Consider the following 27,811-nt stretch of genomic DNA (forward strand, 5'->3'; position numbering starts at 1 on the left):
TATAATAAGCAATGCCAAGCAAATTAGCTGTAACCAAAAATAAAAAAGATGTTATCCTGCGGTCAGTGGCTGTATTTGCCCTGCACTCTTTGGTTCTACATTCTCTGTATGCTCTATGGTTACACAGTATTCAGACAGCATTGTTTCCACTGCAGTCCAAACTGAAAATTAAAAGACGCTGACTAAGAAGCAGTTCAAACTGTGTTTGCTTTGTCAGACCTTTTTAAGGAGGCAGTTCTTGAAATAAGGTGAAATGTATTTTTTATTGTAATAATAACATTCAGACTCAGTGTAAAAGCACTGTGTTTGTGCTCATTACCAGTCACCCAAGCTTTCATGATGCTTTCACAGGGACTTTATTTTAAGGATCTGGAAATGCTGGTGCAGAGAAATAAGAAATGAAACCGCTTGTTGTATGTTGAAGTCCCTCCCTCGCATTCACTTCCTATATCCTGCCATTTTTACTTGTTTCAAGTGATAAATTGACTGGCCTCTTGAAGCACTGCTAGTTGAAATTGGACTTATCCCAACCAGAACTTACTGTAGAAGAGAACAGCACCGAAGGCCTCTTTTGTTGGCAGATAGCATTAAACCAATTCACAGTAAGTATACAAATTTAGGGATACACACAGGGAAGAAAAACAAAGCACACGACACAGAAAACCATGTCAAATAAATTATTATTATTGTTGTTGTTATTGTTATTGTACAATATACTGAACTCTTCAACGCTCCATTTACAGGTGGCAGTTTTGCATGTGGCGTCAGCTGCGCCTCTGTTATGTGCAGTGACGCACAGTTAAATGTTCGCAAGCGTGCAGCTGGAGCAGCCCATTGCTGTCAGCTCTTCAGATTGAGCACAGTTAGCTCGATGGCTAGCGAAGAGCACTGTTTAGAGAGCTAAATGGCCAGTATACTCTGTGTACCATTTTAAAGGCGTTTCTTCTATAACGTTAGTCAGACTGGGAAGTGAAACAGTCAGCGGTAGTGTTTTCTGTCAGAACCTCACAGTGAAAGGACGGCGAGGGGACTACATTTGGAGCTAACGTTGGTTAGCTAGCTAATGTTAGCTTGCCAACGCGATGGTGAGTAGAGGTTGCTTTCCTGTGCAGCTAATGTTAGACCCGGTGACAACTGTTTGGTGGGTGACTAACGTAACGCTAACCGTTACCATGGGATAGCTAAATGGCTATCAGCTGAGACTTTTGTCGTTAGTTTGTTCAAGTATGCTGTGTTCTGTCTTTGTCGGATATTTCCGACCTTTTGTGGGCCCCGTTCAAGATGTTGTTTTGATAGCTTCCCACCTGTAACCCTGAGGATATCTTTACCGAGATTGTGGCCACCAGCTGGGACCTTTGCAATCCCTGTCACCCTGGTAATAGCATCAAAACCATGTAGCTAAGTTATCACTTAAAGAGCTGTTTCTTAACGGATGTGTATCTGTTTTGGATTTTAGCGGTTGACATAAACGTTCCCACATTCTTGAAAAACTGCAAACATCAGTTGATGTCTATTAAGGCCCCGCCATATGTGCTGTTCAGTTAATACGACTGTTGCTGGATGTTTTAATTTTATTTTCACTGAGGTGAGTTGTTGTCTTGAATTGTCCTTAAGTGACATTTTCATTTTCTTATCAGAGGTTGCCGGAGTTTGGTTGGGGAAACGTGACATTTTGCATTGTTGTGGCTTTTCATTGTAAGGACATGAATAGACGTTTTAGCTTGCAGTGACAAGTTAGTTTGTTTATTGCCCGCAGCTTTTAAGCATTAAAATTAGTCAACGCCTTACTTCACCTCTTATATTCTGTTTATTAAGTATTATGTAAGTGTATTGGGACATCTTCATACAGGGTTAATGTTTTAAGACTAAACCTGCTAAACCAGTTAATTTCACCACCCGTGTCCCTATGGCCTCTGTGCACTGCCCAGGTTAATTTGTTTTTAACTTACAGCTGTCAAATATCACTTTTTCCAGGAAAGGTGGCATATTTGGTTATTAACATATCGTAACATGTTTCTGTTTCAGTCATAGGTGTCAACCAGGTCAAATTCATGGTGGTACTTTGTGTCTCATTTTGGTTTTCGCTGGCATTAACACAATCACATGTTGTGTCCCAGTGGATGATTTATTTATTTCATACATGACTAATTTATGGAGCGTCTGTCTTTTTGCTTTTGCCAGTATTCATTTGTTCTTATTACAGCTTAAAATGATTAATTTTTTTATTTAGGTCTAAATTAATTCTAAGCTAGAAATGTTTGCATTAAAGACAAGGATGTCTGCGTTTATTTCTAACTCAACCAATTGGTGATATTATATTTCAGGCCTATTTTTGCGATGTTATTCATAGTATTTTTCCTTATCCTGTCATACAAATGCTATAACTGTCTTGGCTGTTAACCAGTTATGCCCTGAGGACAGGATGCCAAACATAGACCTCATCATGCCTTCCTAATAATTCTTTTAAAAAGTTACCCATCACCAAAGTCGTACGTATTTTTAAACTTGATCTTGTGACTTTACGACTGCTGCTGGTTTTATTTTCACTTTTGGCTTCTGACTTTTGAAGAATGCAGGGCTTCACCTCAGCTTTGTGTGACTTTGGAGTTTAGCTTATTATATTTTAACCAAATGGAAAGAGGGTTTTACAAAAACAGGTTTGCTCTAGCCCAGATTATTTTAAAAAAAAGTTTTTGAGCTAAAATGACTAATTTGATTACTTTTACCTGTAGGCCAACAGGTGTAACCCAGATGATGTAAGACACCTCAGACTGTAGAGACCAAGATGACTGAAGTCCAGGCCACAGTGGAGTTCTCTGTGGAGCTCCACAAGTTCTACAATGTGGACCTGTTCCAAAGAGGGTAAGCATAGTCTCTTTCATTTTTTGGGCTACTTTTCCTAGCAGGTGGTAATTCAGAATGTTTTACCAAAGAAATTTCTTTCCCAATCATACAAACAACTTTAACTTGTCGATTAAAAATAGGACAGCTTTGATGGTATGCCTTGAAGGGACTTGAACAGGCTTGTGGTAGACCAGGATGTATTCTGTGAGAATCCTGGCCAATCTGGGACAGTTGGCAAACATGTTTAGATCTCCAGGGTCCGCAAAAAAATACTCTTTACACAGACAACATAGAAAATGCTAATGGTTTGATTGTCCGTATAAGTTCATCTTTTCTCTATCTCTACGTGACAGTGGCAATTCACTTGTTTGACACAGTGAATGTTGGTGATACAGATTCAAGGGTAAATGTTTACAGTAACTAACCCGTTTTCTTTTTCAAAGTGCCTAGTAAAGAATGCATATGATTTTAAGAAACATCTCAGAGCTGCAGTGAAGTGTACCCTATGGGTACAGGTATGGGGGAGCTTGTGTTTTCTAATGCGCTTAATTTAAATGTGTATGTTGATTGCCATGGTGCTGCAGTGAAATGGTAACACTGTCTGTGCATAACTGAAACATGAAAACGTATGTCTTGGGAAGACTGTCATGGCATACTGTTTGTAATATTTAGTCATAAAAACATAAATAAACAGGTAACTAATGCTGTTTTTGCAATTGTTTTAAAACAAGAAATATTGTGAATAACAGTTCACTTGAATGCACCACTCAGATTGGGTAATATGCGTCATTCAGAATTAGTAGTTTTGGAACATCTGTGGCATTTATTAAATATTATACAGTTTTGTTAGAAAAGCTTGTTTGAGCTAAACTATGTATGCTTCCCTGCAAAGCTTTAAACAGTCATGTTGCTGTTGATTTCACTGAGCTCACATTCCAGTGTAGCATAGCATATTACACTAAATAAACCATGTAGCTGTCGCTTAGTTACTTTTATGCTTTTCAACAGAAAACAAGCTACGGCCCAGACTTCTTGCTTTCTGATACGTATCTGCTTGTGGTTCTGTTTTGTATGGTGTCCTGTGCTTTTCTGTAATACTGCCATTGTGAAATAATATTTCCTGTCAAATATGTGTGATTCTTATTTTCTCCTTTAAAAAAAAAGAAAAAAGAAATCCAACACAAACAAATAATTGCCACGTTTCATGGATATGTAAGGAGGAAAATGGCTCACACTGAGCTAATTGCACAACTCAAACAGTTGTGGTATTTATCTGGAAATTCTTTTTTTGCAGCAGTGTAATGATCCTTCACTTTGCTGAGAACTCCTCTATGCTCCCAGCTCATCAGTGCTTTAAGAGCTCAGGTTTACCACATGAACGACTGCAAAAGAAAGTGCTCATTATTCATTTATGAAAGGTTTAGTGTCATTTTGCAAGGAGAGCTACTTGTAGCTAACCTGTAGCGTTTGTTCTCCTTTCACTGAGCCTCTAGTGATGCTCTGAAATCATTTAAAATGTGTCTCTGTTTTCAGATTCTACCAGATTCGTGCCAGTCTGAAGTTGCCACCGCGGGTCCCACACAAGGTTGAGACCAGTCTTCTTCAGCCGGGAGGTAAATACGTTTTTGAACATGTGTACGATATGAACAGTTTTTCCCTTACTGCATACAGTTGTATCTACACACACAACATTACACTGTTTGTACTTTGGAAAGATTTATGTAACCATCACAGTCCCGGTTGGTCTAAGCGTTGCCCCTTTATCCTAAATTCTCAAAGTCATTTAAGTAATATTTCAGTAACCCACAGTGTAGTTTTCCTGGAAATGCAGGTGACACTAATGATATTTCTATCATAATTCAGATAAACTCAATTGTTTGCTTGAATTTCATTTAAGCTTTCAGATATTAGTGCAATTAATAATGTTTTTTGTTCAGGCTCTGATCTGGCATTTCCTGCCTCAGTCCAAGATGATGTCATCTGCAGCAAAACTTTCCAAATCCTGTACAAGAATGAAGAGGTTGTGGTCAATGATGTCTTCCTCTTCAAAGTGATGATGCTGCTGGATGAGAAGAAGGTATGATTTGAGAAAGAGAAAGCTATTTTAATAGGGATTTGTTTTTACCCCTGGCACCAGTCCAAAAATAGTTAATAGTATATGTGTTCCTATACAGAGTCCAAATCTTATTTTTCTAGATGAAACCATTGCTCCCTGCCCCCCTTGGCTGAATGTAGATACACACTGAAAAACAATCCAATTCACACGACTTTGTTCAACAGCTGAATTTATCCTATAAACAGGTTTTTTGTTTTTCAAATGGTTTTCTCTTGTCTCCTGTGTTTTTATGTTTGTTTTTTTGTATACACTCAACAGAGAAAGAAGTTGGCACAGAATATTTTGTTGCAGAAATATTGAGACAGTCTTTCTTTAACATCCATATGAAATTTGTCTGGAGTTTGGTTGCTGTCTTAAACCAAGCACATAAGACGCACAATGCACCTGCAAAATGTGACTGAAATGGCGGCAACAAGATTTTATATTAACCCAATCTGTGCAGCTGTCATGATGAATAACCTCATCGAAATAACCTCATTTGTGCTGCTCTGCCGTTAACTCATTTAAGAAGCATTGTGTTACAGATACTTTAGTCCAACTGTTCTTACAGAGTGGACTGTTTTTGATGGCTGTTGTATCCACAGTGCAGCAATTTACAAGAGCCAAAGTCTTCAACTTTTATTGTGTTTATTAGCACTGATGCCATCAGATGAAAACCACCTTTATTGAAGTGATAGAGATCTTGTATGTTGACTTGACATAGCTTGCTGTTACATGCAGGCCCTAAATTTGACTGTCTGGCTGTTTTTCAATATCATCAGGTGGAAGAGTCCCTCAATGACATGGATTTCCAACTCTTCTTGGATTTATACTTCACAGATGGCGATTACACGTAGGTGTTGCAACATTTTACTTGCACGTACTTGTGTCAGTGTTTGTGAATTTGGTATTTGCATCTTTTATGTAAACAAGTGACTAATATGGTCGTCTGTGTCCTCTTTATTTAATTTCTACAGGCAGGATGATCCAAGCTCCCTACAGAATATCAGTGGCCGCACACTTCGTTTGCACTTTAGCCTTCAGCGAGGCATCCACCAACACGTCAATGTCATGTTTGACTACTTCCACCTGTCTGTCATTTCTGTAGCCATTCATGCCTCCCTAGTGGCACTACATCAGCCTCTTATCAGGTCATTAAATATTACCTTAACATTCATGTACAATCATGAATAAGAGATAGAGGAAAGATAATTAGAAGTGTCCCATTGAATTTTCATTTATGATCACCTGAGTTTGAATTCACACTGTGTGTTTATTTAGTTTGCCTCGACCAGTGAAAACCACGTGGCTTAACCGCAATGCTCCAGCACAGAGCAAAGACTCAGTCATCCCTCCCCTGGAGAATGTGGTGTTCGGCAACACTTATGTCAAGCAGGTATCACCAGATGTAAGTGAACCCTCTTTTTAGTAAGGATGGTGTCTCAGTGTCGGTGTGTTTTTCAGTTTGTTGATGCTGCTAAACCTTTGAGCTATCTGAAAGACTGAAAAGATTCTGCTGTCACAATCCCAATAATGACTCAATATATGCTGTTGAACTCTGGTTGTTTTCCTTTTTATGAGAGTGATATAAGCTGAAACACTAAAAGGAGCCTTGTATTTATTGTGTTAGCAAGGCTGCCTGACAGTAACACAGGCTTTGATTATCACATGGACGTGGCTGTGGACTGTGGATTTGACAGTTCTACACCTCAGTTAGAATGGTGTGTTGCATTCATTGTATTTGAAGCACAGAAAGATGTGCCAGGCCATTGACAGATCACACAGAAGAAGAAGAAGAAAAGACTGTTGCATTGGCCAGGCAGTAATTGGCCTCTTTTGACAAAGAAATGTGGCCAGCTAAAGCTGTGAATGTACCGCAGTCATCCAGGCAGAACAGTGGCAATGCCCCACATCACTCCTTGGATGCATCACTAATAGGCAGTTTGGGAATAACAACCCATCCATCACTATTCATTTCACAATGGTTTTCTGCAGCAGCTCCTATGAAGCATTGCCATGTAGACATAAAATAAATAGGGCTGCAGTAGTTACTGTAATAGGAGACTAATGAGGCACACAGTGTCTTTTTTTTCCCTGTCTTTTATTAACCTCATGTCATTGCATTACAAAAAATACTTTTCCACTAAATTATGTTTATGACTTCGGTGTTGATTTAATGTGGAAATTTAAATGTTTTTATTAAATTTAAATTTTGATTCAAATGTTTTTTCATTTAAAAAAACATCTTAAATTAGCAAAAATGTAGTAGATATTTGGTTAGTGGCTATGAATCAAATGTTATCAACCTGAAATGCGTGCTGAATTGAATCTCATTTTCTCTGTGTCTCTCGTGATCCTCAGGGCAGGACATTCGTGGTATCTGACCACTGTCTGCAGCATGCCTTCAATTTGCACCATAGCCTTTGCTCCAATCTCCTACTAGCCTACCAGGGCCTCTTTGGCTACTTTACATCTATTACTAAGGAGCTGCCCTCCTCCCATCGTATGGAACTAGGTATGTTGCACTGTGTCTTCACATCGACTTGTGTCAGAGTATGGAGTTACAGTGGGTTGTAAAGCAATTAAATCTTTTTATACCTCTGCACAACTTAAAAGCACTGAGAAAGCAGCAAGTGCTCTCAAAGTTATACAATACTCTCTGATTCATTTTTTGCTTTGGATGGATTTTCATTGTTTCATCTTTTCAGCATTGATGTTTTGTTGCATATTGCAAGTTTGTTGTGCTCTCATTTCATTTCACCTGATCCCTACACATTAATGTATTCAACCCTTCAAACAGACTACACAACCAGCTACCTCTCACTTAATTTAGGGGTCTAATGTTAACTAATCATTGTACTTAAAAAAAAAAAATCATACTTGCATTCAGTTAATAAGCCTGTTAACCAGTATACTAAAGTCAAGTCAAATTGTGATAGCTCCCAAACACAACTCATCATTTTAACAATGGCTTGCCAAACTTACACAAGTGGACCGATATTAACCCATCCCGAAGGACCAAATAATAAAAAGGTTAAATATGCCTATATGTGCAATCTTACTAGCAAAGCCCAGCATGCAAGTCCTATATGAGAGAGTACTCAGAAGACCCTATCCTCGAAGTCAAAGGCACGTCTACATAGGTATGTCCCCACCCTTACAGTACCTCCAGTCAGCCTGCTTTTTTCTCCCTTTTCCTTTTCACTTCAGTTTCCTTCTTGTAGAAAGCATCATGTCCTCTTTATATCCCACTTTTCCAGGGACAGTATACTTGCTGCTGTCATGTTGACTTTTCACCACTGTATATGCACTCAGTTTTTCTTTCCATCTTTTATCGTGAAACTAGACCTTGGTCAAGGAGCCTTGTAACACAGTGGTTCTGTAGAATTTGTGGTAGTACTTTGTGACATCATTATTCAGCCTGTTTTACGGTTCTTTTAAAAATTATATGTATAATTAAATAAATACATTTTAAAAGTGAATCTTACTGTTCTTTTGCCTCCTCAGAACAACTTGACTTAGAGGCCCGTCTTGCTGAGTTATGTGAACAAGTCAAGGTGAGTTGATTGCCGCTATTCTGTCTCTCTGATAATTGTCCTTCAGTAGGCAGTGATACAGAACATAGAAAGCAGTAAGCAAGTTGGTGCTTAGTTTCTGCGGCTGAAGGGGTGAACAGGAAATACTGTAACATTTTAAATTAAATAGAAATAATACTCAGACTTGTGGACCATCTTACCCCATGTCGGCTCACTGTAAAACAGCTGAGCTGCCTGCTTCTTTCGACTGACTGCTCCATGTGGTACATTGAGAGGCTGTTTGTAAATTGGTAATGCATTCCATGAACTAAACTGTGGCTCAAAATTGAAGTCTGATCCTCGCTATGGATTTGGAGAATGGTTAAACACCAAATTATAAAATTAGCAAGGATGTCTATTAGTATAACGTTAATCTTTGTCAGATTTTGGATATTTTGCTTTAGTAGATGATGGTAAACTTGAGACGAAAACAAATGGTACTGTACATGAAAACGGGTTTGTCACAGCAAAAAATAGGGTGGATAAGGATGTGTGAGCTCTGATGACAGAAGTAAGCAAAGTTGATTATGTATAGTTGTCTTTTTATTGCATTAGTGAATGTAGTATTTGTGGATATTGAAGCAATATTGTGATTACCAAATGATACTGAATTACACAGAAAGCAAGACTAATCTCTGAAAGTATATCATATGTGTGTAGGTGAGATAAGTGGTTCAGTCCTCGAGTCTTGATAGGTTGGTCCTCTTTAGAGCAGGAATGATGGAGAATGTTTTGCAGAAGTGTGGAGTTATAGGAATTTACGCAGATGATGGTGGCACATTATGCAGGTCAAGTACCTCTTGTATGTTTCAGGCTATTGCTCTTTGTTTCCAGTATATATAGTATTACATATTACTTATCCAATGACAGTGGGTTGAACAGACACAAGAATGGAAATAAATGAACTTTACTTTGTGGAATTCAAGCAGATTTTTGTAACAAGCAGGTTTTCATGATAGAAAATACTCACTTTTTGTCAGCAATCAGAGAAAATTGACTTGAAAACCCCTTATGGCCTACTGATGACTGCTGAGTTATTATCTGTTGTATAAAGTCTTGTAGAAATACAGCACTCAAGTTACAACTAACTTCAGGTGTAAAATGACAAGTGATTTTGAAAGAAATGCCCTTTGTCTATGACAAATGAATGGGTTGACGATCAAGAAATGTTAAGGACATATGTTCACTTGAGCCCTCTGGTGGGTGACGCATGTCTTTATACTTTTAGCATAAAGCAGAGTCTCCTGACGAGCTGGCAGAACTGGTGAATATGAACCTCGCTCAGCTCTGCTCTCTGCTCATGGCACTCTGGGGACAATTTCTAGAGGTAGTGTCCCTGCAGGAGCATGTCGCTGCCCTACTAGCTGTGGAGCACCATACACTAAGAGTGAGTCCCAACTTCTCGAATCATCTATAAATTTAAATATTTAATGATAATCCTTTTTTTGTTCTAACTTATTCAAAACTATACTTAAACCTCCGTACAATACTAGTCTTGACTATATGTGCTGTCATTAAAGGTAAGACGGTTTGCTGAGGCTTTCTTTTGTCTCGAGCATCCAAGACAATCTGCACTGGCCTATCAGGAACTACAGTAAGTTGTAGCGACTTGTTTGTCTTGATTGTGAAATGTAGTGTTGATGCTATCAAGCCTGAGCCAGTACTTGCTTGTCTGAAATACTATAGCCCAAGGAAGGAAAACTCTGACTCTTTTTTTCCTCTTACTGTTTCTTCTCCTCTCTCTCCACTTCATCAGTGCTCACAGTCACCAACAGATGACTAATGCTATCAAAAGCTCCAGCTACTTCCTATCTCTGCCTCCACTTCCAGTAGAATGTGCGGACCTTGATGGTGATGTTAGCTCCCTGCCGATCATCTTTGAGGATAGATACCTGGATTCCATTACTGAAGGTCAGTATTACATTACGGTTGCTCAACTGGCCATACAGTCAGAAGCCTAATATTTTTATAAACCATACATGTTTTTGTTTGAATCCTTTTTTTATCTTCACTGTGGTTTAATTCTGAAGATCGTGATGGACCCTGGCTTGGCATGCATAATACAAGGACTAGCTCAGTGTCCAGCAAAACAGACAAGCCCAACTCCAAGGACTACAGTGCAGCAGCCAGCCCTATACCTGAGTCTCGCTGTCCCCCTGTGGATAACACTTGGTCAGACAGCTATGAACCACCTCCGAAGTCCAAAGGCAAGTCGGTCAAACTGAAGAAAAATTCAAAGACTGAGAACTCCAAGAAGCTGATTAGAGAGGGCTCCAAGGACTCTGTAGTTCTGGTGGGCTACAAGAACCTCAAAGTTCCTTATGGTGATACCAGCACAAAATATAAAGAAGGGGAAGCCCCCCTAAACCAAGAAGAGGAGCAAGATACCTTGCAGGGGGGCTCAAGCACATATTTAAGGACTAATGCCAGTTCTGATTTTGACTCTGGTGCCACATTAGCACATTCTGGAATCAACGCTGTTGATTCTGCTGCAGATGACAATATAACAACTGCTGCTTGTCAGAAAAGTTTTTTCAAAATTGCTACAAACTTAGATGCACAGAGTAACCCTCAGGCAGGTACTGGGGCTATTGCTACATACAACCAAGCACTACACAAAGATGAACAGGTTGACCCTGGTGGCCAAAAGCTGCCACAGTGGTCTTCTGGACTGAAGCAAATTGAGGTGAAACCAAGTAACAAGGACCCATACCAAGGGGACAAAGTAACAGTTCTTCTACCAAGCCGGACTGATGGAAATCTAAGCAGTAATATTCCAGAGATCGCCCAGACAGACCTCTGTGACTCAAAACAGTCTGTGGTGGACACTGTGTTTGAAAGGCAAGATAAAGAGGCATCACACCGTAGCCAGTCCTGTCTGGTCTCAGTACAGGTCAAGAGTGATTGTATTAGGCTGCCAGATGGAGGAGCCCCCAGTGCCTCATCTCGCCTCTCAGACTCTGGCATTGAGAGTGAGCCCAGCTCTTTTGCCACTCAGCTCCTTCCAGGACTGCAGACTTGTTTAGGGCTGAGCGTTACTGATTCAGGTGCCCCTCAGCCTGAGAGGCCTCTCCTGAGTCCTGCACCACGGCCTGTTCAGCAAAGCTCAGTGCAAAAGCCCAGTGGAGCACCAGATATTCTTTACCCAGAAAATACAAGTGCTGTCAGTGGAGTCCAGTCCTCTCTCACTTCCATCAACTCCTTGCCCTCAGATGATGAGGGTGAAGGTTCCTCTAGGGGCTCCAGTGGAGCCGAAGTTAGAGGGAGGAAGTCCAGTGTTTTGGTGCAGGAGCAGAGTGTAGTCTTCTCTGGGGATGTCACTAACCGGCCTGCCATCAATGTGGCCTGCCCCCCTGACACTGCTGCAGTTGATTCCCAACTTACAAAACCTGCCTATGAGTTGGAAGCAGATACCAAAGTAATAGGTATTTCCGCAGTTGGACTAGAGGGAGCAGGTGGCTCTGGGACCTTTAAAGAATCCCGTAGTGAACCCCATACTGCCTGCCCTTCCAGTAACTCTGCCACCAGCAGCACTGACCTGGTCAAACGTGGGATGGTGGAGAACTACTTTGGCTCATGCTCTAGCACAGATGTGTCCGAGATTAGCCCTGTAGAAACATCTGCTATCACACTGGGAATTCAGACGGGACCACAAGTTGAGGAGGATGAGGACGAAACAGAACATGAGATGATTGAGAACGGTTACTACGAGGAAGGTGATGGCTATGCTTTTGTGAATGGTGTTACTGATGAGGAGCAAAGTGGGGTTGGGGATGCAGCAGCTCAAGAGACAAGTCTTCTGTTTGAACAGCTTGGCATCGGCTACCTCCATGAAACAAAGGATTTATCAAAAGCTCCCAAGCGCCCCAGCCTAGCCTCCAGCAGTGTTGGGCATAGCTTGGGAAGACCTCCCTGTCTCTCCACCTCCGTTTCCTCTTGCCTGCGGTGGTATGAATGTGCACCCACACCACAGATGAAAGCGTGAGTCATCTTGCACAATTTTTCTCATATCCCACTTCATGTTATACCTTATGCAGATATTTGTCCTGTTGTGCACAGTATGAATTGGTATTCATCAACTGTTTAACAATTTTTTTAAAATTGTGCAGGTTTGTTAAGGCCAAGGAAGAAATGAAACAGCTGAGGCTCCCTGGCTTCTTGTATAGTGAGGTACCTGAGCTGGCATCCACTGTGCCCTACTTCAGCTTGGAGGAAGATGAAAGTTGTGAAGAAGGCATCCATCTCATAGTCTGCGTCCACGGCCTGGATGGTATGAAACCTTGTCTTCCAGAGTATATTAAGTTCTTTAGTTCTTTTTTTGCTTAAAAAAAAAACACATAGATGTCTATTATGTTACCCAAATTGCTGCAGGTAACAGTGCAGACCTGAGACTGGTGAAGACTTACCTGGAGCTTGGACTACCTGGTGCTCGTATAGATTTCCTAATGTCTGAGAGGAACCAGGTGAGTAGATCAGCACATAGATACTAATGTCATCTGCTATGCATATGAGCTGTAACACTTTGTAGTGAATCAGACACAGTCCAAAATGTCTTTTCATTTAATACTCTTGTCATCTACAGAATGACACTTTTGCTGACTTTGAATCAATGACAGACCGACTACTGGATGAAATAGTCCAGTACATTCAGATATACAACCTCACAGTGTCAAAGATAAGGTAAAATGTTCTCTTCTATTGTAATATCAGAATAATTTTCTAAAAAAAACAAACAAACAAAAAAAAAACATGCAACTGATTTGTCAAGAAACTGTATTATGCAGTAGCAGTCACTTCTTCACTGGAATACATGTGTTCTCAAAAGTCATAGTACATATATATGTACAAAAATTATTTTAGCAACTAGCTCAAATTTTCCATGTTTTAAAGCATGATTTATCACTTGGCCGAGGCAAAACGTCCTGGTATTTAAATTTTATTTCACATACTGTAAGTGTGATTGAGGTGCACATAAAGGCATGGTGTCTTTATGGTCTCTTAAGTCTCCTTCTTTTGCAGCTTTGTAGGTCATTCCTTGGGGAACCTCATAGTTCGCTCAGTGCTAACTAGGCCTAGGTTTAAATGTTACCTGAGCAGGCTGCATACCTTCCTTTCTCTCTCTGGACCTCATCTGGGCACATTGTACAACAGCTCTGCTCTGGTCAACACAGGTAAGTTTCAGAAAATTAAGCTGATGGTGGAAAACTTATCACCTTCAGTAACACTGCCTTCAGTCAGCCTGTTGCTAGTTGTTATGGTTGTCTTCTCTCTCTGTGTTTACTCTGTTATTGTGGTGAAGACTGTTAAATAACTGTTATCTGTTTATTGCCAGGCCTTTGGTTCATGCAGAAGTGGAAAAAGTCAGGGTCGCTCCTGCAGCTGACATGCCGTGATCACTCTGATCCTCGCCAAACTTTCCTCTACAAGCTCAGCAAAAAATCTGGTTAGCTTTACTGTTTATTTTACCAAAGACATTTTAGGCTGTGTATGTGGAATATGAAATTGTAACATTTATTGATTTGCTTTTGAAGGTCTGCAATATTTCAAGAATGTGGTGCTGGTCGGATCACTGCAGGATCGCTATGTCCCGTACCATTCTGCTCGAATAGAAATGTGCAAAACTGCATTAAAGGATAAACAAACAGGTGAGCTGGAGTAAGATCCTGAGTGGGCACAGTGCTGTAATGACTTGCCAGAACAAGATGTGTTGGGTAAATGTAGGTGTCCTAAAGTGGAGAAGAGCAAGCAAACAGAACAAGCCCAGTCCTATGGGCTTTGTCATACCAAGCTGCAATTTTAATGCAGTTTGACCTTGTTATTTGTCATCTCCAGGCAGTGTTGTGCCTGAACGCGTTCGATGAACGATCGTTCATGAACTCGTTCATATTTTGGGCGAACATGAACTGAACGTGCTGTATTTCCGCTTGATGAACGTTATTGTGAACGCCTTCATTCTGGCGTATGTGAACGGCGCTCTCTCAGTATAACTTCGTTCAAGAGTGTGTCAGATTTCCATAGAGCCTTCCAGGCGAAAACCCACGCTAAACACACCGTAAACAGCCCGTAATATGTAGTGGAAAAACCACCCAACCTGGCAACAGCTGTCATACCTGTCCCACTAACCAATATGTCATCAAAATACGGAGCATGGACGAAGGCAGCGCTAGCTCGGACTGCTCAGACTCTACGGCGTTTGATACGAAGATGAGTCTGACGCATAGTGTTAAAACTGTTAAAATAATTGCTACCTGTGGTTCTCTATGGGCTGTGGCAATAATTTTGACAAATAATAGCTCACAGCAGCGTATTGACGAAAGAAAAAGGGACTATGAGCTAGTTAATTTTTGGAACCTTGAACTTAGTTCAAAATTTTGAGTTATGAACTATGAGCTGAACTAGTTCATTTTAAAATTTGTGAACTGAACTTTGAACTAGTTCATTTAGAAAGTCAGCTTTCCCAACACTGTCTCCAGGTTGTATGTGTACAGACAGTGACAAAACGTTTCTTCGTAACTACTTTTATGGATGATTGAGGTAAACCCTCATCTTTGTTCTGTCCCTCAATCTATCTTCTCAGATTGTTCTTCCTTTTTAATTTACGTGGATATGACACAAAGCTGTGTGGATTAAGCCAAGATTGACTCATTTTGTCAATCTAAATCATGTGCCTTCGCACAGTTCTGCACAAAGGGGCTTAAATTGACTAAACAATATCTGTTGGGCCCATCCTTGCCCCGTTCAGCCTATTTCACTCTTGTCTATTTTAGGTCCTGTGTACGCCGAGATGATCGAGAACCTGCTGCTGCCAGTGCTTCAGAACAAAGACTGTAATCTAGTCCGATATGATGTCATTCATGCCCTGCCCAACACAGCCAACTCCCTTATCGGCCGGGCCGCCCACATTGCCGTCCTCGATTCTGAGATCTTCCTGGAGAAGTTCTTTCTTGTCGCTGGCCTCAAGTTCTTTCAGTAGAACTGTGGCAGAATCAGCCACATGGCTTGATGAGAGGAATGTGGAGCTAATACCTCACTGCATCTAAACCTTATTCTGATTATGATATCTGGATTATCTCTTGGTTTTTAAATAATTAGATGTATGCTCACTTTTCAAAGACATAAGAAAAATCACAATTTCTTTTATTTCATGTTGTTTGTATTGGAATCACAGTGGATTTCCCCGTTTTTATTTTTCTACTGCCATTTTTAAAACATTGTTTTGGTTTTTGTTGTTATTTTCTCCATCATATGCTATATTTTCAGTGTTATTTATGTTTTATGTTTTTACTTTGAATTATTTTTCTTCAAGTAATTCAATTCATTTTAGATGCTGAACTGGACATGTAGCTGCTATAAAAATGAAATGGCTGTTTTGGTGAGCTGACCCAAGTCAAACCTGCACATAACTGTCCTCGTTAATTGCTAACATTTCTCCACCAATTTTAAGAGACACTGCATTAATTTGCACCACAATTACATTTTACAAGCTTTTGTACTGAAAATGGTCATTTGTACAGGTTACTTTTTTATCAACAATTTTCCATTTTTAACAGCAAAGATTGCATTTGAAATAGGATTGTTGCTCAGACTTTGCAGCCTTGGCTTTGGTCTTAATGCTTTACGCTGTTCCTTGCCAGTGGAGCATTCTGCACAACATTTACCCAACCTGGTGTTGGGAGAATAAAGCTTCGTCTACAACATAACATTTTATTACAGGGGGTTTTAAGCAATGATCTTGATTCAGCAAAAGCACATGTTGGTAATATGAACTTGTTTTATTTGGTTGGTATCATTTGGTGATTATTTATGTGTTTTAAACTGGAAAGTATTGGTTGGAATTAAAAAAAAATGTGTCTTGGAAAATTGTTTATATATCATCATACTCTACCATTAAATATGCATATTGCAAAGTTGGTTATACGACTTTTCTTTCTTGACTTCGTTCAGGATCTAAACAGTCATCACCCCTCACGTCAGAGATCTTGGTACAATAGTTATAAATAGATCTAATTTTGCATACTAATGTAATCTTACCTGGGGTTTTAAAATGACTGAAAGTGGAGACTGAGTGTGAAACGTAGCAGCTGTGGCAATCCTATAGTACTCCAGTACTACTTTTTGGTTTTTTTTTTGTGGAAATGGACGAAAAGGCCCTGCAGATGGCAGCACCATCACAGTAATGTGTTGTTTTAAAAGACCTACAGTAAACGTGGAAATTTTTGCGCAATGTTTTACTTAGAACATGGTAAAATGTATAAATGTTAGATATAACATCGTTTAAATTTGCCATAATTGTCAATAGTGTTTACACAGTGGAAATACTAGAATCGCTTGAAAAAGAAACACTTAGTAATCTACATACTGTAGGCTGGTGCATGATCTCAGGATTTAGGTTCTGTCATTCCCATGTAAATCCCACTACTATATATTTTATCCCTTTTTAAAGTCCTATCTATTGTCTTCGGTCCAAGTAATAATTGGTGTCACTGACTAATAGACAAAGATACTGTAGATGGAGAGAACAAGGTAATGGCTAGTGCAGCGACATAAGATTTATTTCCACAAGATAATACCAGATGACCAAGTTATCTCTAACCTTTAAATATTGAGGCCACAGAAATACAGCGTGAACATATTTAGATTCAAAAAACAAAACAGTATTAAGACCCGGCCACTTCTACTTTATCATACACCTTGAGACAAATACAATACTGGTGTCCGCATTCAACATTTAAAATCTGATATTGGAAACAGAAAACTTCTGCCATTCACGGGCAATATACTGGTCAAAATGCAAGTCAAAGTAACTACACACTAATGCGTTTCTACAGAAATCCCGTTCATTTACGTCGCTAACAGTAAAACGTTCTCAACACCGACACTCTGCGTTTGACCCTCTAATTAGCACGAGATCGCTACACTAACTCAAAACACGGGGAGACATATCTGTTAAGAACTGGAATGTAATATGACTGTGTTTATATTCCTATAAGTGTAAAGAAACATATCCATTTGTAGTTGGTGCGCATGCGATAAAAACGTATTTATTGAACAGGAAGTGAAAATAGTACGAAGATTCCCAGCAGGATTTCAATCACAATAGTGTACGCCCCCACAATTATCCAAAATGGTATGGCTCAATCGTTTGAGCTTCACGGTGGTTGAAGAAGTTACAATACGCAATGGGGAAGGAGGTAAGCAGGCGGTAGAGTGTGGCTCTGTTATTATTATCATCATAATTCGGATTTAAAGAAGAGTGTTTGGGCAAGTTTTGAGAAGACCTGTGACTGAAACTTGAACTCCTTCTCCCCGTACATTGTGATGGTAGGTAATATACTACTTCAAAGCAAGTTGAGTGAGTAGCCAGTGATGCACTTGTTGCGTTAGATTTTAATGTCTCTCTCTCACACACGCACACACGCTCTTCCCCGAGGAAGAAGTTTTAACCTCACTGCATTTGGCACCAGAACAGCGCTGTTAGCGTTGAAACTTGTGTTTACCGATTATAACGTTAACCGCTTTTTTCTGATTTGAGGTATCTCACTCATAAGCGTTAATTAACAGACTCAGACTATGCCGAAACTTTTACAGAACAAGTGGCTACTCCCCTAACGTTAGAACGCTATTTGTGCGTTGAAGGAACCCTGGTATAAATTTACTTAGAAACGAATTGCTATCCCCCAGTTGGGTGTAAAATGGCGTTCCCCTGTTTATTCAGATACCTAGTGTTATTCCTTTATGTTTTTAGCTGGCAGTGAGGGACCCAGACCCTTCAGAGAGCTTGCACGGCGCAGAGGGAATGTTGTTTTTCCCAACAGTCATCAGTGTGCTCAGAAGTAGGGATTATGACAGTCTTGGAGGGGAATTAAGACGTGCAGATGGCTACTCTCATGTGATGCCAGGTTTCACCCTGGTCAGCAACAAGGGGGATGTCTGAAGACTGTTTGGGCTGATGGTAGAACTTTGTTTGGAGGTAGGATGCAGTGAAGAGCATAGCTTGCTTTGGCTCATTCACGAGTTATTCAGTACCTCGCCAGTTTGTCTGTGCTATTTCAGGCACATTATTTTGTTATATGACAGCATTGTGGACTATTACTGCTTATGTTAAAGTAAACGTCTGCTCTGTGTTATTGTTAATGGGTTACCTGTTGTAAATAAGTTCTATTTGATGAGGTAGAATTTGAAATTTGTTGTTTCTGCTGGCTGTGGTTTGGTATGTATAAACAAACCAAGTGATACAAATGGGTGGAAGTTGCTGGTCAAACATTGCATTGCAAGCATTGGTCACATGTCTTATATTTATTTAAACAAAATTATTTTCATTATTCAAAGATGGTATAGTATAAGCAGTATTTAGAGACATGGTGGATGAAAAAAAAAAACAAAAACAAACAAAAAACACCTGCAAGACCATCCAAATCTCTGTGTAAAAGTAATTTCTCCTCCTTGGACATCTGCTTCTATTTTTCAGTCTCATTGCTTCATCTGTGAATTGCCCATAAAATGCTTTCATTTGTGTGCAACCTCTGCTTCCAGTATCTCAGTAGTAAACAAATCCAACATAGTTAAATATCCTTTGGTCACTGCTCTGCTGCTCTGTTGCTTTGCGTCACCGTGTGGTTGTCTAAACATTGAATGAAAAAGTATGTTGTGTATTGAAGAGTCTGTTATATAAGCAGTATGATTCATATTACAGTATCTTGACCAACCAGAGTATAGAGCTACAGCACTCTCATTGTGACCATACATTGTATTGAAGAATAACTCCCAAAACAGAAAAAGTGGATTATGATTAAAAAATAAATAAATAAAAATTGTGTAACATTTACATATGCTTTGTTATTGTGAGCACGTACTTGGATCAGTTGAGTTTTTGTGCCCTTTTCTACAGTGTCAGTATAAATGCAAGACAGTTCAACTCTGTCATAAACAAGTTAGATGTTCAAGCTACTGGATTTTCAGGTTTTTTTGAACTGACACATAGATGTGAGTGAGGCTGTGTTTGAACATGTCCATATATCATATTTGGTAAGACTAATGTTTTCTACCCTCGTAGTTCCCACAACACATTTCATATCCTGGAAACACTTATTTAATGTTTTACCTATCTCAACCAAGAGACCAGTTGCATCCGTTAAATGCTTTTAAATACGTAAACGTCTTTTTTTCCCTTTTGTAAAGTCAGGTGTAAAAAGACACAAGGATTCTATGCTGTGCTGGCTGTTTGTTTTCTCAATTAAAACAAAATATTTTCTGTCTTGTTCTCAGAGGAGATTGGTACAAGAGCAAACTGCTTGAGTGAGGGATCATTTGTGTTGTTGGTCCCTGTGTTTTTCTTCTCTCGTTCTCTTTTTTTCTTTTTCTTTTTTTTCTTTTCTTTACGGGTTATTGTCCAGAGCGGGATTAAGAGGATCAGAGTTGCCGTACGGCAGTAATTAACCTGATTAATTGATTCTGAGACGTTAATCAGATGAACCCCGTACCAGTTGGGACTTGTGGTCAGAATAGTGGGGTGAGCCTCAGGTGAACGTTGTTACAAGCAGACTGTCTTTGTCCACCACGGCCATTTGTTTTAGTATGTTAGGCACACTCTGCAATAATACAATATTAACTCTGTGCAGCTGTAGTTACAGTTGAAATAGAAAATGTATGGACAAGGATAAATTGAATGGTTGTTTCCAGCTAACGACTGTTGTTAGGATTAGAGAATGATAAGCTCATTGACTTGAACTATTTCCCTGTCTTGAATTTAAGTTCCACTTTAGTATTCACTGCAGGTTTTTCTCATGATTTATGACAAGATCATTTTTAGGGTAGACCAACTTATGTCCTTTATTTGAGCCATGTATTTGAGTATTTGATTCATTTTTTGCGTAATCTCCCATGTAGATAATGGTGATGGTGAAACATCTGACTTCTGTCCCCCCAGAGGGGCCAAGTAATGTTGAGTTAATCTTATGGGTTATGGGATAATGGGAGGCATCCATGTACTTATGTCTGAGTATGGGATTGTATTTGCTTTGACTTATTGCTAATATTACTGCAGAAGGTTACATCCTATAATAGAACTTGGAACATTTAGTTGAAGAGTTCTTTCAGTGTGGTATCAGACCTTACTCATGAGTTGATAATCTGTTATAAATTCCAGCCTGCTGTCTTTAACATTGAATGTTTGTTGGATCACTATCTTTTTTTAATTTCTTTTCTTATCTCACTCTGACGTCATCTATCTTTTAGGATGCAATATGGACGAACTGATAAAAAGTGAGGGATAGAGGAAGGAAGAGAAGACTGAAGCAGTTTAACAGAGAGCGAGAACTTATCACAGACATACACAAGACATCATGTCCACTTCGATAAAGCAGGAGAGAACCATTTGTGTCCTCCTCCCCAACAAAGACCAGCTGGACATCACTGTCGGGGTGAGCTATTAGGTGGTAAAGTTCTGTTTATCACTGTGGTGTTTTTACATTGTAACTGCATGTTGAATACCGACTTACTTGTTTTGTTTTTTTATTTTTATTTTTTGCTCCAGCCAAAGTCCACAGGCCAGGATGTTTTTAATCGAGTGGCAGAACTTCTTGGAATCAAAGAGCTGCACTTCTTTGGCCTCACGGTGGTGAAGGGTAAGTTCACTCCTCATTGGCCGCTCAGCCTCTGAGCCTGAAGTGACTGTTTACAATAGGATACATCGCAACATTGTTGGAAGAATGAAAATATGAGCTTAGGATAAGATGTTTTGTTTTGTTTTTTATCACGAGCATACAATTTATGATGCACAATTTACTGCAGGGTTTGCACTGCCACTTTTTGGAGGAATTTTTCAATGTAATGTAAAATGTGTCCTACCAACAGCCGCTAAATGCAACAACGACAACAACAACAAAAAGAATTTATTCATTTTCCCCTCCCAGTGTGCATAATTGAATGGTGTAATCCACTTTAGCCACTGAGCAAAGTTCTGAACTTGCTGTTTGCTTGTGTTCCTGTTCTCTTTCTTTCTACAAATGCGTTGAAATGCCTCGGTAATCTTGTGTGGCTCACCACTTGAACAAGCAGCCTTTTGTTTTTGTGGTGTTGGTTGAGCGATCACTTAGGCATTGCATTCCTGCAATATTAACTTCATTAAGCCTGGAATGCACCCTTGCATTCCTCTTCTTCACAGAGGGGAGGGATGGTTTGATGATGGGAAGAGGAGGGTGGGAGTGGAAGGAAAAGAGTTTGGGGGGACTCGTCATCATGACACAAAAACCGCCTTACTCAAATCTTCCTCAGAGGCCTCAATGAAGGATGAAAGGTGAAGCAGTTGGAATGAGTCAGAGCGGGAATGAGACAGGCTGAAAGGAGAGTTAGATGGATAAAAGAACCAGTTGTGAAACAGCTCAGCCAGCATGATTTGGCTACACAAAGTTGAACAAAAGAGATAAGGCGTATCAAATAGAAAATGCCCATGTCATGACTCATAGGACCAGGCTGAGGGTGATACAACATCTTCATTCTCAGCATAGGTTGCAAACATGTTTTTTAGCCCTTCTACTGAAATAGACATCAAATAGTTAGGGCAAAAATATGCAAAATATAAGGATAAAACTATGCTGTGTTGAATCTACTCACCACTTCACACATTAACAAAACGTGAAATCAACAAAGCTCCTGCCGGCAGTGTATGTACTCTGCTGCCATGCTGCCACTGGATACATTAACGTTAGCACTGTTGTCATTAGCTTCCTAGTAGCCTCATTCACAAACGGAAGAACAAGGGCTTTTTTTATTTCACCCTAATGAATCCCATTGTGGGGCAAATTTTACGCTTGGATGCAGTAATGTTTTGTTTGCTTGCTAACTGTCTGCTTGTTTCTCAATTGTCTTTCTCCTTCTCAGACAATGAGCACACATTTTTAGACATGGAGGAGAAACTGATTAAGTACTTTCCTAAGGAATGGAAGCAAGATTCAGGAAAGGTGAGGCGGCCTGTCATTGAGAGTATTAGTAGTAGAAATTAATTTGGATCATTTTGCTGTGACCTACTCCAAACCATTGTAGATGACAGTTAATTGGGAGGCACAGTTCAGCGGCCCACATGCCACAGCTTTTCATTTAGCATGACAAAACAGAAACTAACACACAAGCCTTTTCAAACATGTCTCTTTCTGCATGCAGGGATTACAGAGGAGACCCTTGCCTCTAGTCCTCTTCCTCAAAGTGCAGTACTACATAGAAAACGGCAGACTCCTTTGGTATGTCCTTATATGCATCGTCCACACTGCTGAACAAGCTTGCATCCATCTTTGTCCTCCTTTCTGACATGTTTTCATGCCTGCCCCCTCTCTCTGTGGTACCAGTGAACGAAAGGCACGGCATCTCTACTATTCTGATTTGCGGGAGCGGGTGCTTCGCTCTGAGTGCCGTCATCAGGAAGAAGTGTACTTCCAGCTCGCGGGTTACGCCTTGCAAGCTGACCTCGGTGACCCCCCGCTGCCCAGGGACGATATGGAGATCACCGCTAATTTTGAACCCAAGCAGTACTTTCCCCCTTGGGTAGGTGTAACCATGTGGCAGCAGCTTTTGAGAAGACTGTGGATCTAACTTGATTCAGTACATTTTTAAAAAGTTTGTTTTTAATATTCTGAGGTTATATTTTTTTTTTAAACACATGTCCGGTCTTCCTTCTGTAGATTATAGCTAAGCGTGGCGTAAACTACCTCCTCTGCCATGGGCCAAAGGTTCATCAGGAGCAGTGGGGCATGTCTGCTCGTGATGCCATCCTGCTCTTCATCAGAGAGTCGTGCCGACTGGAGGACGTACCCATCACGTTTTACAGACTGCAAAAGGTCATAGTTCAGTTTAGTATTTGAAATGTATAAATCAGAGGTGCACCGGTTGCAGTTTTCTTGGGCTGTTACGATTTTCTTTCCCAGAACTATAATTGACAGCATATACAAACAAAAATCAACTTTTCTTCAATGCAAAATTGTACTTTCATAATGAAAGAAATTATTGAACTTCACAATTTCACCAAGGCCAAGCGTTTTTGTGGTAATCTTTACATGCATTACAAATTGTGAGCTTTGAGTCTTATTCACTCACGTTGGAGACCTTCCACACTGAAGACATGTTAGCACGCGGCTGTGTTACTGCTGTCCGTATGACATGTGGCGCATGCATAAAAGGGACTGGCTTGAAATCTAAGATATGAGAGACTGACTCTCCGGTCTCCAGTCCGGTTAATTGGTGCATCTCTAGTATAACTGAAGTGAGTTACTAAGATTTTGTAGCACACATCATACTGTAGAGTGCTTTTATTTCTGTGAGTGATTTATATCAATAAAATAAGAAATTACGGTTATTTAAGCTAGTAGTTAATAGAATTTGTTGTCAGCTAATTTTTAATCTACAGCCTTCCCTCTGTTTGGAATACTGTCTTTCCCAACACACATGCAGTTTGGCTTCATTTAAGCTGTGCTCTACAAATGACTGTGGGGCAGTTATATAACCCATCCATCTATTCCAGTTTATTGTCCTCCCCATTTCAAAATCACTCATCTACTGAGTGGTATTTTGAAAGCTGGGCCATCCATTGCGTAATGTGCTCCCACTTTTAATTTGTTGTTAGCAGCAGCCCAGTGTTTCTCCAGTGCACTAGGAGAGGGGCTCATCAGTGGAATAGCTGTCTTATCTTAACCGCTCAGATGCCTCTCTGACATCTCATCATTCATTTGTCCAGGACAAAAAAGAAGAGAAAGGAACGGCATTGCTCGGTCTGACCCTGCGAGGAATGCAGGTTTATCAGGTGCGTGCATGTGTGAATGTGTTATTAATGCATAGAATATACATATATGTACCTGAGAGTGTACGTAAGAGTGAGTCTGCGTTTGCTCATAGATTCAGTCTTTGTAACTGTTGTGCTATAAAACCTCTGACTAGACATGTGAGGAATGTGTGGGATTCCCACCGACAGCAGTGCGGCAGGAGATAGAGCTGTCTGCCATGCCCGTCAGTTGTTTGATCTGTCCATCAGGGGCCATCTGGGGGGATTAGGGCTCTAGGCCTGGCTGATTAAAGAGCCAACAGACCGTGAGATACCTCGAGAAGCCCTTAGCCTCTTCGCCAAGTCCAGATGGCTCCTCCAAAAACCAAAAGACAATTGATTATTGATCATTTAAAAAAAAAAAGAATATCCAAGTTGAATGCACATCCAGAAATCTGTTACGCAAAAGCTCACAAACATTTAGCTTTTTCTTATGTCTGTGTGTTTTGTATTCACAGGAGATGAACAACGTGCGACAGCTGCTGTACGACTTCCCCTGGTCAAATGTGGGACGTCTCACCTTCCTGGTATGCACATGCTCATTTCCATTCTCTCTTAAGATCAGGTGAAATCGTTGTAATTATTTAATGGCCATTTGTTATGTACACTACGTATAATATGCTGTCCTATTCAGGGAAAGAAATTCGAGATCCAGCCAGATGGCTTGCCATCAGCCCGGAAGCTTGTTTACTACACCGGCTCGTCATTCCGCTCTCGCCACCTCCTCCTGCACCTGAGCAGCAGCCATCGCGTCTACCGAAGCCTCCAGCCTGCCCTCAAACACCTACGCCAGCTGGAGGAGAGCGAAGGTGGGGGAGGGAGAAGTTAATACAAGGACAAGATTAGAATGATTGATAATTACAGTTTGGCTGGGGGCCCCTTGTAAGCAGTAGCCACTGCAAGTAAATGCGTAACTTAAGAAAAGTTTCTTTTCCTGCATAAAAACCAAAAAGTTTCAGGTCGGGAAACACATGTGGCTATTTAAATATGTGCAGTATTGTGGAAAAAGTGCCATTTGACCGTTATGGGACACGTTTAATAAAATGCATCACCATCAGCTTCTGGCAGATTTCAATTTACCAAGAACTATTAATATCCTTGTATATCATCAGTGTTTTTAGATAGTTTATGCTCTTTTCTTCATTTCAGAGAAGAAGCGTTACAGGGAGTCATACATCAGTGATGACCTGGACTTGGATCCCCCAGGCAGTGAAAGCAGCCCTGGTCTGTCCCGACACTCCACCAGCAGCTCTGGAATTGAAGCTGATGCACGTCAACACAGCATCTCCGTCGAGATGGCCTCCACGGAGGAGGACAGTCAGCGGCGAGCGGAGAGCTGTGTCAGCCCAGCGGCCAGCCATGATGGCTCCTGTACCTCTGGGCTTAACACAGGCAGTAAGACTCGAATGGAAGATGAGGGATGGCAAGAGGAAGGTGAGAGAATTTTTGTACTGAAGCATGCAAAACATTTTTTTCATCTTTTATGCCTCCTCTTTGTATGTGCATGCAAAAATGTTTTCTTTTTTGTTACATTAAGCTCTTAAACGCAGACATGGCCATGGCAGATGAGATTCATTTTTGTGTCAGATTATTTATAATCAGATTTCTAAATCGTCTTCTCCAGAGATCAAGACCAGCATTAGTCCAAAGGAGGCCCTTGTGGATGATCCTGATGAGATGTTCCAGCTGGCTGATCTTCTTGAAGGAGTATCAGTGGACTGTGGAGAACTCTCCTCAGAGACCCACTCAGCAGGTATAAAAAACTTGATGGTGACATAAGGAATGTTGTGTAAACAATATTTTGTTAGCTCTTATCCCACCAGGAAAAACAATATTGTATGTGTACTCAGTCTCTGTTTCTTGTTTGGCTGAACAGAAAACAAAGTGTGTCCTCAAGACAATGATGAAGATCTTGGGAAATTATGCAGCAAGGACAGTTCAAAACAGGTTGCTCATTGATTTTCTTCTGCCTTTTTTTCCTTTGGTTTTCTCTGTTGCTTCTTCATGCCTTTTATCTTAACTCCTGTCTCTATTCTAGACGCTGAAATCTAGGGCACAAGTTTGTGTGGATCGGCACAGCCACAGTCTAGACGATGTACGTCTGTTCTCACCTCCAGCACCCCTGGGGATGACACTGCCACCGGATTCCTCCCACAGTTATACCTTTGGGCTCCCAGATGCCTCAACAAACACAAAGACACCTGCTGATCATAGTTACTACCCCCTTTTGCAATTCCAAGCCAAACCTTCCTTCTGTGGCCGGAGGTCTACCAACTGTCTCTCCCTGGACATGTTAGGAGATGAACAGTTTCTGGAATTCATACTTTGAGAATGTAAAATGCTGATGTCCATAAATACACCCGCTCTCTTCCTTCATTTACAGTGCAACTTGACTTGTAGGTTGTCAGTGCATGAATGTCTCAAGAGTTTTCTGTGTGGTGGTGTTAACTACAAGGGATGTGTGTGCTTCAAATTGCAGAGAGACATTACTGAAAATGACGGAACCCCTCTCATTCCTCTGAGAAAAGCTGTGGATTTGATGAATTCAGTTCTGTCAACACTTCTATCAGTAAACAGAGCCTATTTATTAATGTTGTATATTGTGTACATATTACTTGCACTATTTTATTACATTGCAACTTCTCTGAGCAAAAACATTTCTGATCACCTTCACTGTCTTTTGTAAAGTTCACACTGATAAACATTTTCTGAAATGTCGGAATATTGATAGAATTTACCAGTAACATATATTTTTAAATTTTAAGGCCTTGTTGGCATGTGCTGCATTGCACATTCATAAGATGGGACTTTAGCCTATTAGCTAAAATAAACACTTAAATCTCCTGGTTTCATTCAGGAGAATCTCCAGAAGCTACAGTGCTAATGTTTGTGCTCCTGTACTGCATCATCCTCTTTTTTTTTTTTTCCAGACCTTTTTTATTATATTCTTTATTTTTGTATAGTGTGATTTGTCATGGTTTAGTCTTCCTCAGCAATGTAACCGCTGAAGCGGAAATTTGAACCTCTTTACAATAATGCATTCATCCAAAGCTTCCACATTCTATAATATCCTCCTGCTGTCGTAATTACAACAGAAAAGTATTATTAGTAAAGCACTATTTTTGTAACGAGAAAGTGTATAATGAATCTGCACTATTTTTGTATTATGTAACCACCAAACAAAGAAGCCTTTCTGTTGGGGTTTTTCTCACGTTTTTTTCCCCCACTGCTTTGCAAACACAGGAAAAACTTATACTCAGTGCCAGAAATGTATGAGAAATTCTCAGTGTTAATTCACAATACAGAACAATTCATTTTTAACTAAAGCAGTGTGTTTTATGATAGTGAAAATAAATTCTTAAAGCCACTAAATGAAACCAGGTGTTGCTCTTTTTATACTGTTGCACCAGTATATAATGTTAATTCTCTGTTTACATTTGATATCCACTTAATTGGTGTATTTTTTTCAATATGCGCCATATGTGAGAGCTA

General features: G+C 40.1%; 2 protein-coding genes across 5 annotated transcripts; both read left to right on the forward strand.

The window, feature by feature from the left end:
* Positions 1 to 486: 486 nt before the first annotated feature.
* Positions 487 to 16,429, forward strand: fam135a (family with sequence similarity 135 member A). 3 transcript variants are annotated; one of them, XM_046401365.1, is made up of 21 exons: positions 487 to 602; positions 2,733 to 2,862; positions 4,378 to 4,457; positions 4,782 to 4,921; positions 5,722 to 5,792; positions 5,917 to 6,090; positions 6,221 to 6,347; positions 7,301 to 7,454; positions 8,005 to 8,082; positions 8,447 to 8,496; positions 9,743 to 9,901; positions 10,035 to 10,108; positions 10,271 to 10,425; positions 10,545 to 12,495; positions 12,624 to 12,784; positions 12,886 to 12,977; positions 13,097 to 13,194; positions 13,534 to 13,685; positions 13,847 to 13,957; positions 14,046 to 14,159; positions 15,282 to 16,429. In XM_046401365.1, exons 2-21 carry the CDS (start codon positions 2,786 to 2,788, stop codon positions 15,485 to 15,487), a joined length of 4,224 nt encoding a protein of 1,407 aa, XP_046257321.1. In that variant the 5' UTR covers positions 487 to 602; positions 2,733 to 2,785; the 3' UTR covers positions 15,488 to 16,429. The 3 variants fall into 3 exon arrangements, with proteins under 3 accessions (XP_046257321.1, XP_046257319.1, XP_046257320.1); XM_046401363.1 differs by lacking the exon at positions 487 to 602 and adding an exon at positions 797 to 1,085; XM_046401364.1 differs by lacking the exon at positions 487 to 602 and adding an exon at positions 1,127 to 1,585.
* A 1,244-nt stretch (positions 16,430 to 17,673) lies between these two features.
* On the forward strand, positions 17,674 to 27,696 carry zgc:172136 (uncharacterized protein LOC566376 homolog). Of its 2 annotated transcripts, none has more exons than XM_046401252.1 (14): positions 17,674 to 17,835; positions 20,749 to 20,933; positions 21,047 to 21,137; positions 22,393 to 22,472; positions 22,672 to 22,748; positions 22,854 to 23,049; positions 23,187 to 23,342; positions 24,236 to 24,301; positions 24,778 to 24,846; positions 24,954 to 25,128; positions 25,469 to 25,753; positions 25,944 to 26,072; positions 26,196 to 26,266; positions 26,358 to 27,696. In XM_046401252.1, exons 2-14 carry the CDS (start codon positions 20,856 to 20,858, stop codon positions 26,646 to 26,648), a joined length of 1,764 nt encoding a protein of 587 aa, XP_046257208.1. In that variant the 5' UTR covers positions 17,674 to 17,835; positions 20,749 to 20,855; the 3' UTR covers positions 26,649 to 27,696. The 2 variants fall into 2 exon arrangements, with proteins under 2 accessions (XP_046257208.1, XP_046257209.1); XM_046401253.1 differs by lacking the exon at positions 17,674 to 17,835 and adding an exon at positions 19,897 to 20,034.
* Positions 27,697 to 27,811: the final 115 nt, after the last annotated feature.

Source organism: Scatophagus argus, chromosome 10, assembly GCF_020382885.2.
Source record: "Scatophagus argus isolate fScaArg1 chromosome 10, fScaArg1.pri, whole genome shotgun sequence".
NCBI classification, from domain to species: domain Eukaryota; kingdom Metazoa; phylum Chordata; class Actinopteri; family Scatophagidae; genus Scatophagus; species Scatophagus argus.

Excerpts from the sequence above, each read along its gene's own strand:
- fam135a (XM_046401365.1), top strand. The coding sequence starts at position 2,786 with ATGACTGAAGTCCAGGCCACAGTGGAGTTCTCTGTGGAGCTCCACAAG. Across the intron at positions 6,348-7,300 it reads TCAAGCAGGTATCACCAGAT|GGCAGGACATTCGTGGTATC; the intron begins GTAAGTGAACCC and ends CGTGATCCTCAG. Across the intron at positions 13,686-13,846 it reads CTCTGCTCTGGTCAACACAG|GCCTTTGGTTCATGCAGAAG; the intron begins GTAAGTTTCAGA and ends GTTTATTGCCAG.
- zgc:172136 (XM_046401252.1), top strand. The coding sequence starts at position 20,856 with ATGTCCACTTCGATAAAGCAGGAGAGAACCATTTGTGTCCTCCTCCCC. Across the intron at positions 24,302-24,777 it reads GAGGAATGCAGGTTTATCAG|GAGATGAACAACGTGCGACA; the intron begins GTGCGTGCATGT and ends TTGTATTCACAG. Across the intron at positions 26,073-26,195 it reads CTCAGAGACCCACTCAGCAG|AAAACAAAGTGTGTCCTCAA; the intron begins GTATAAAAAACT and ends TTGGCTGAACAG.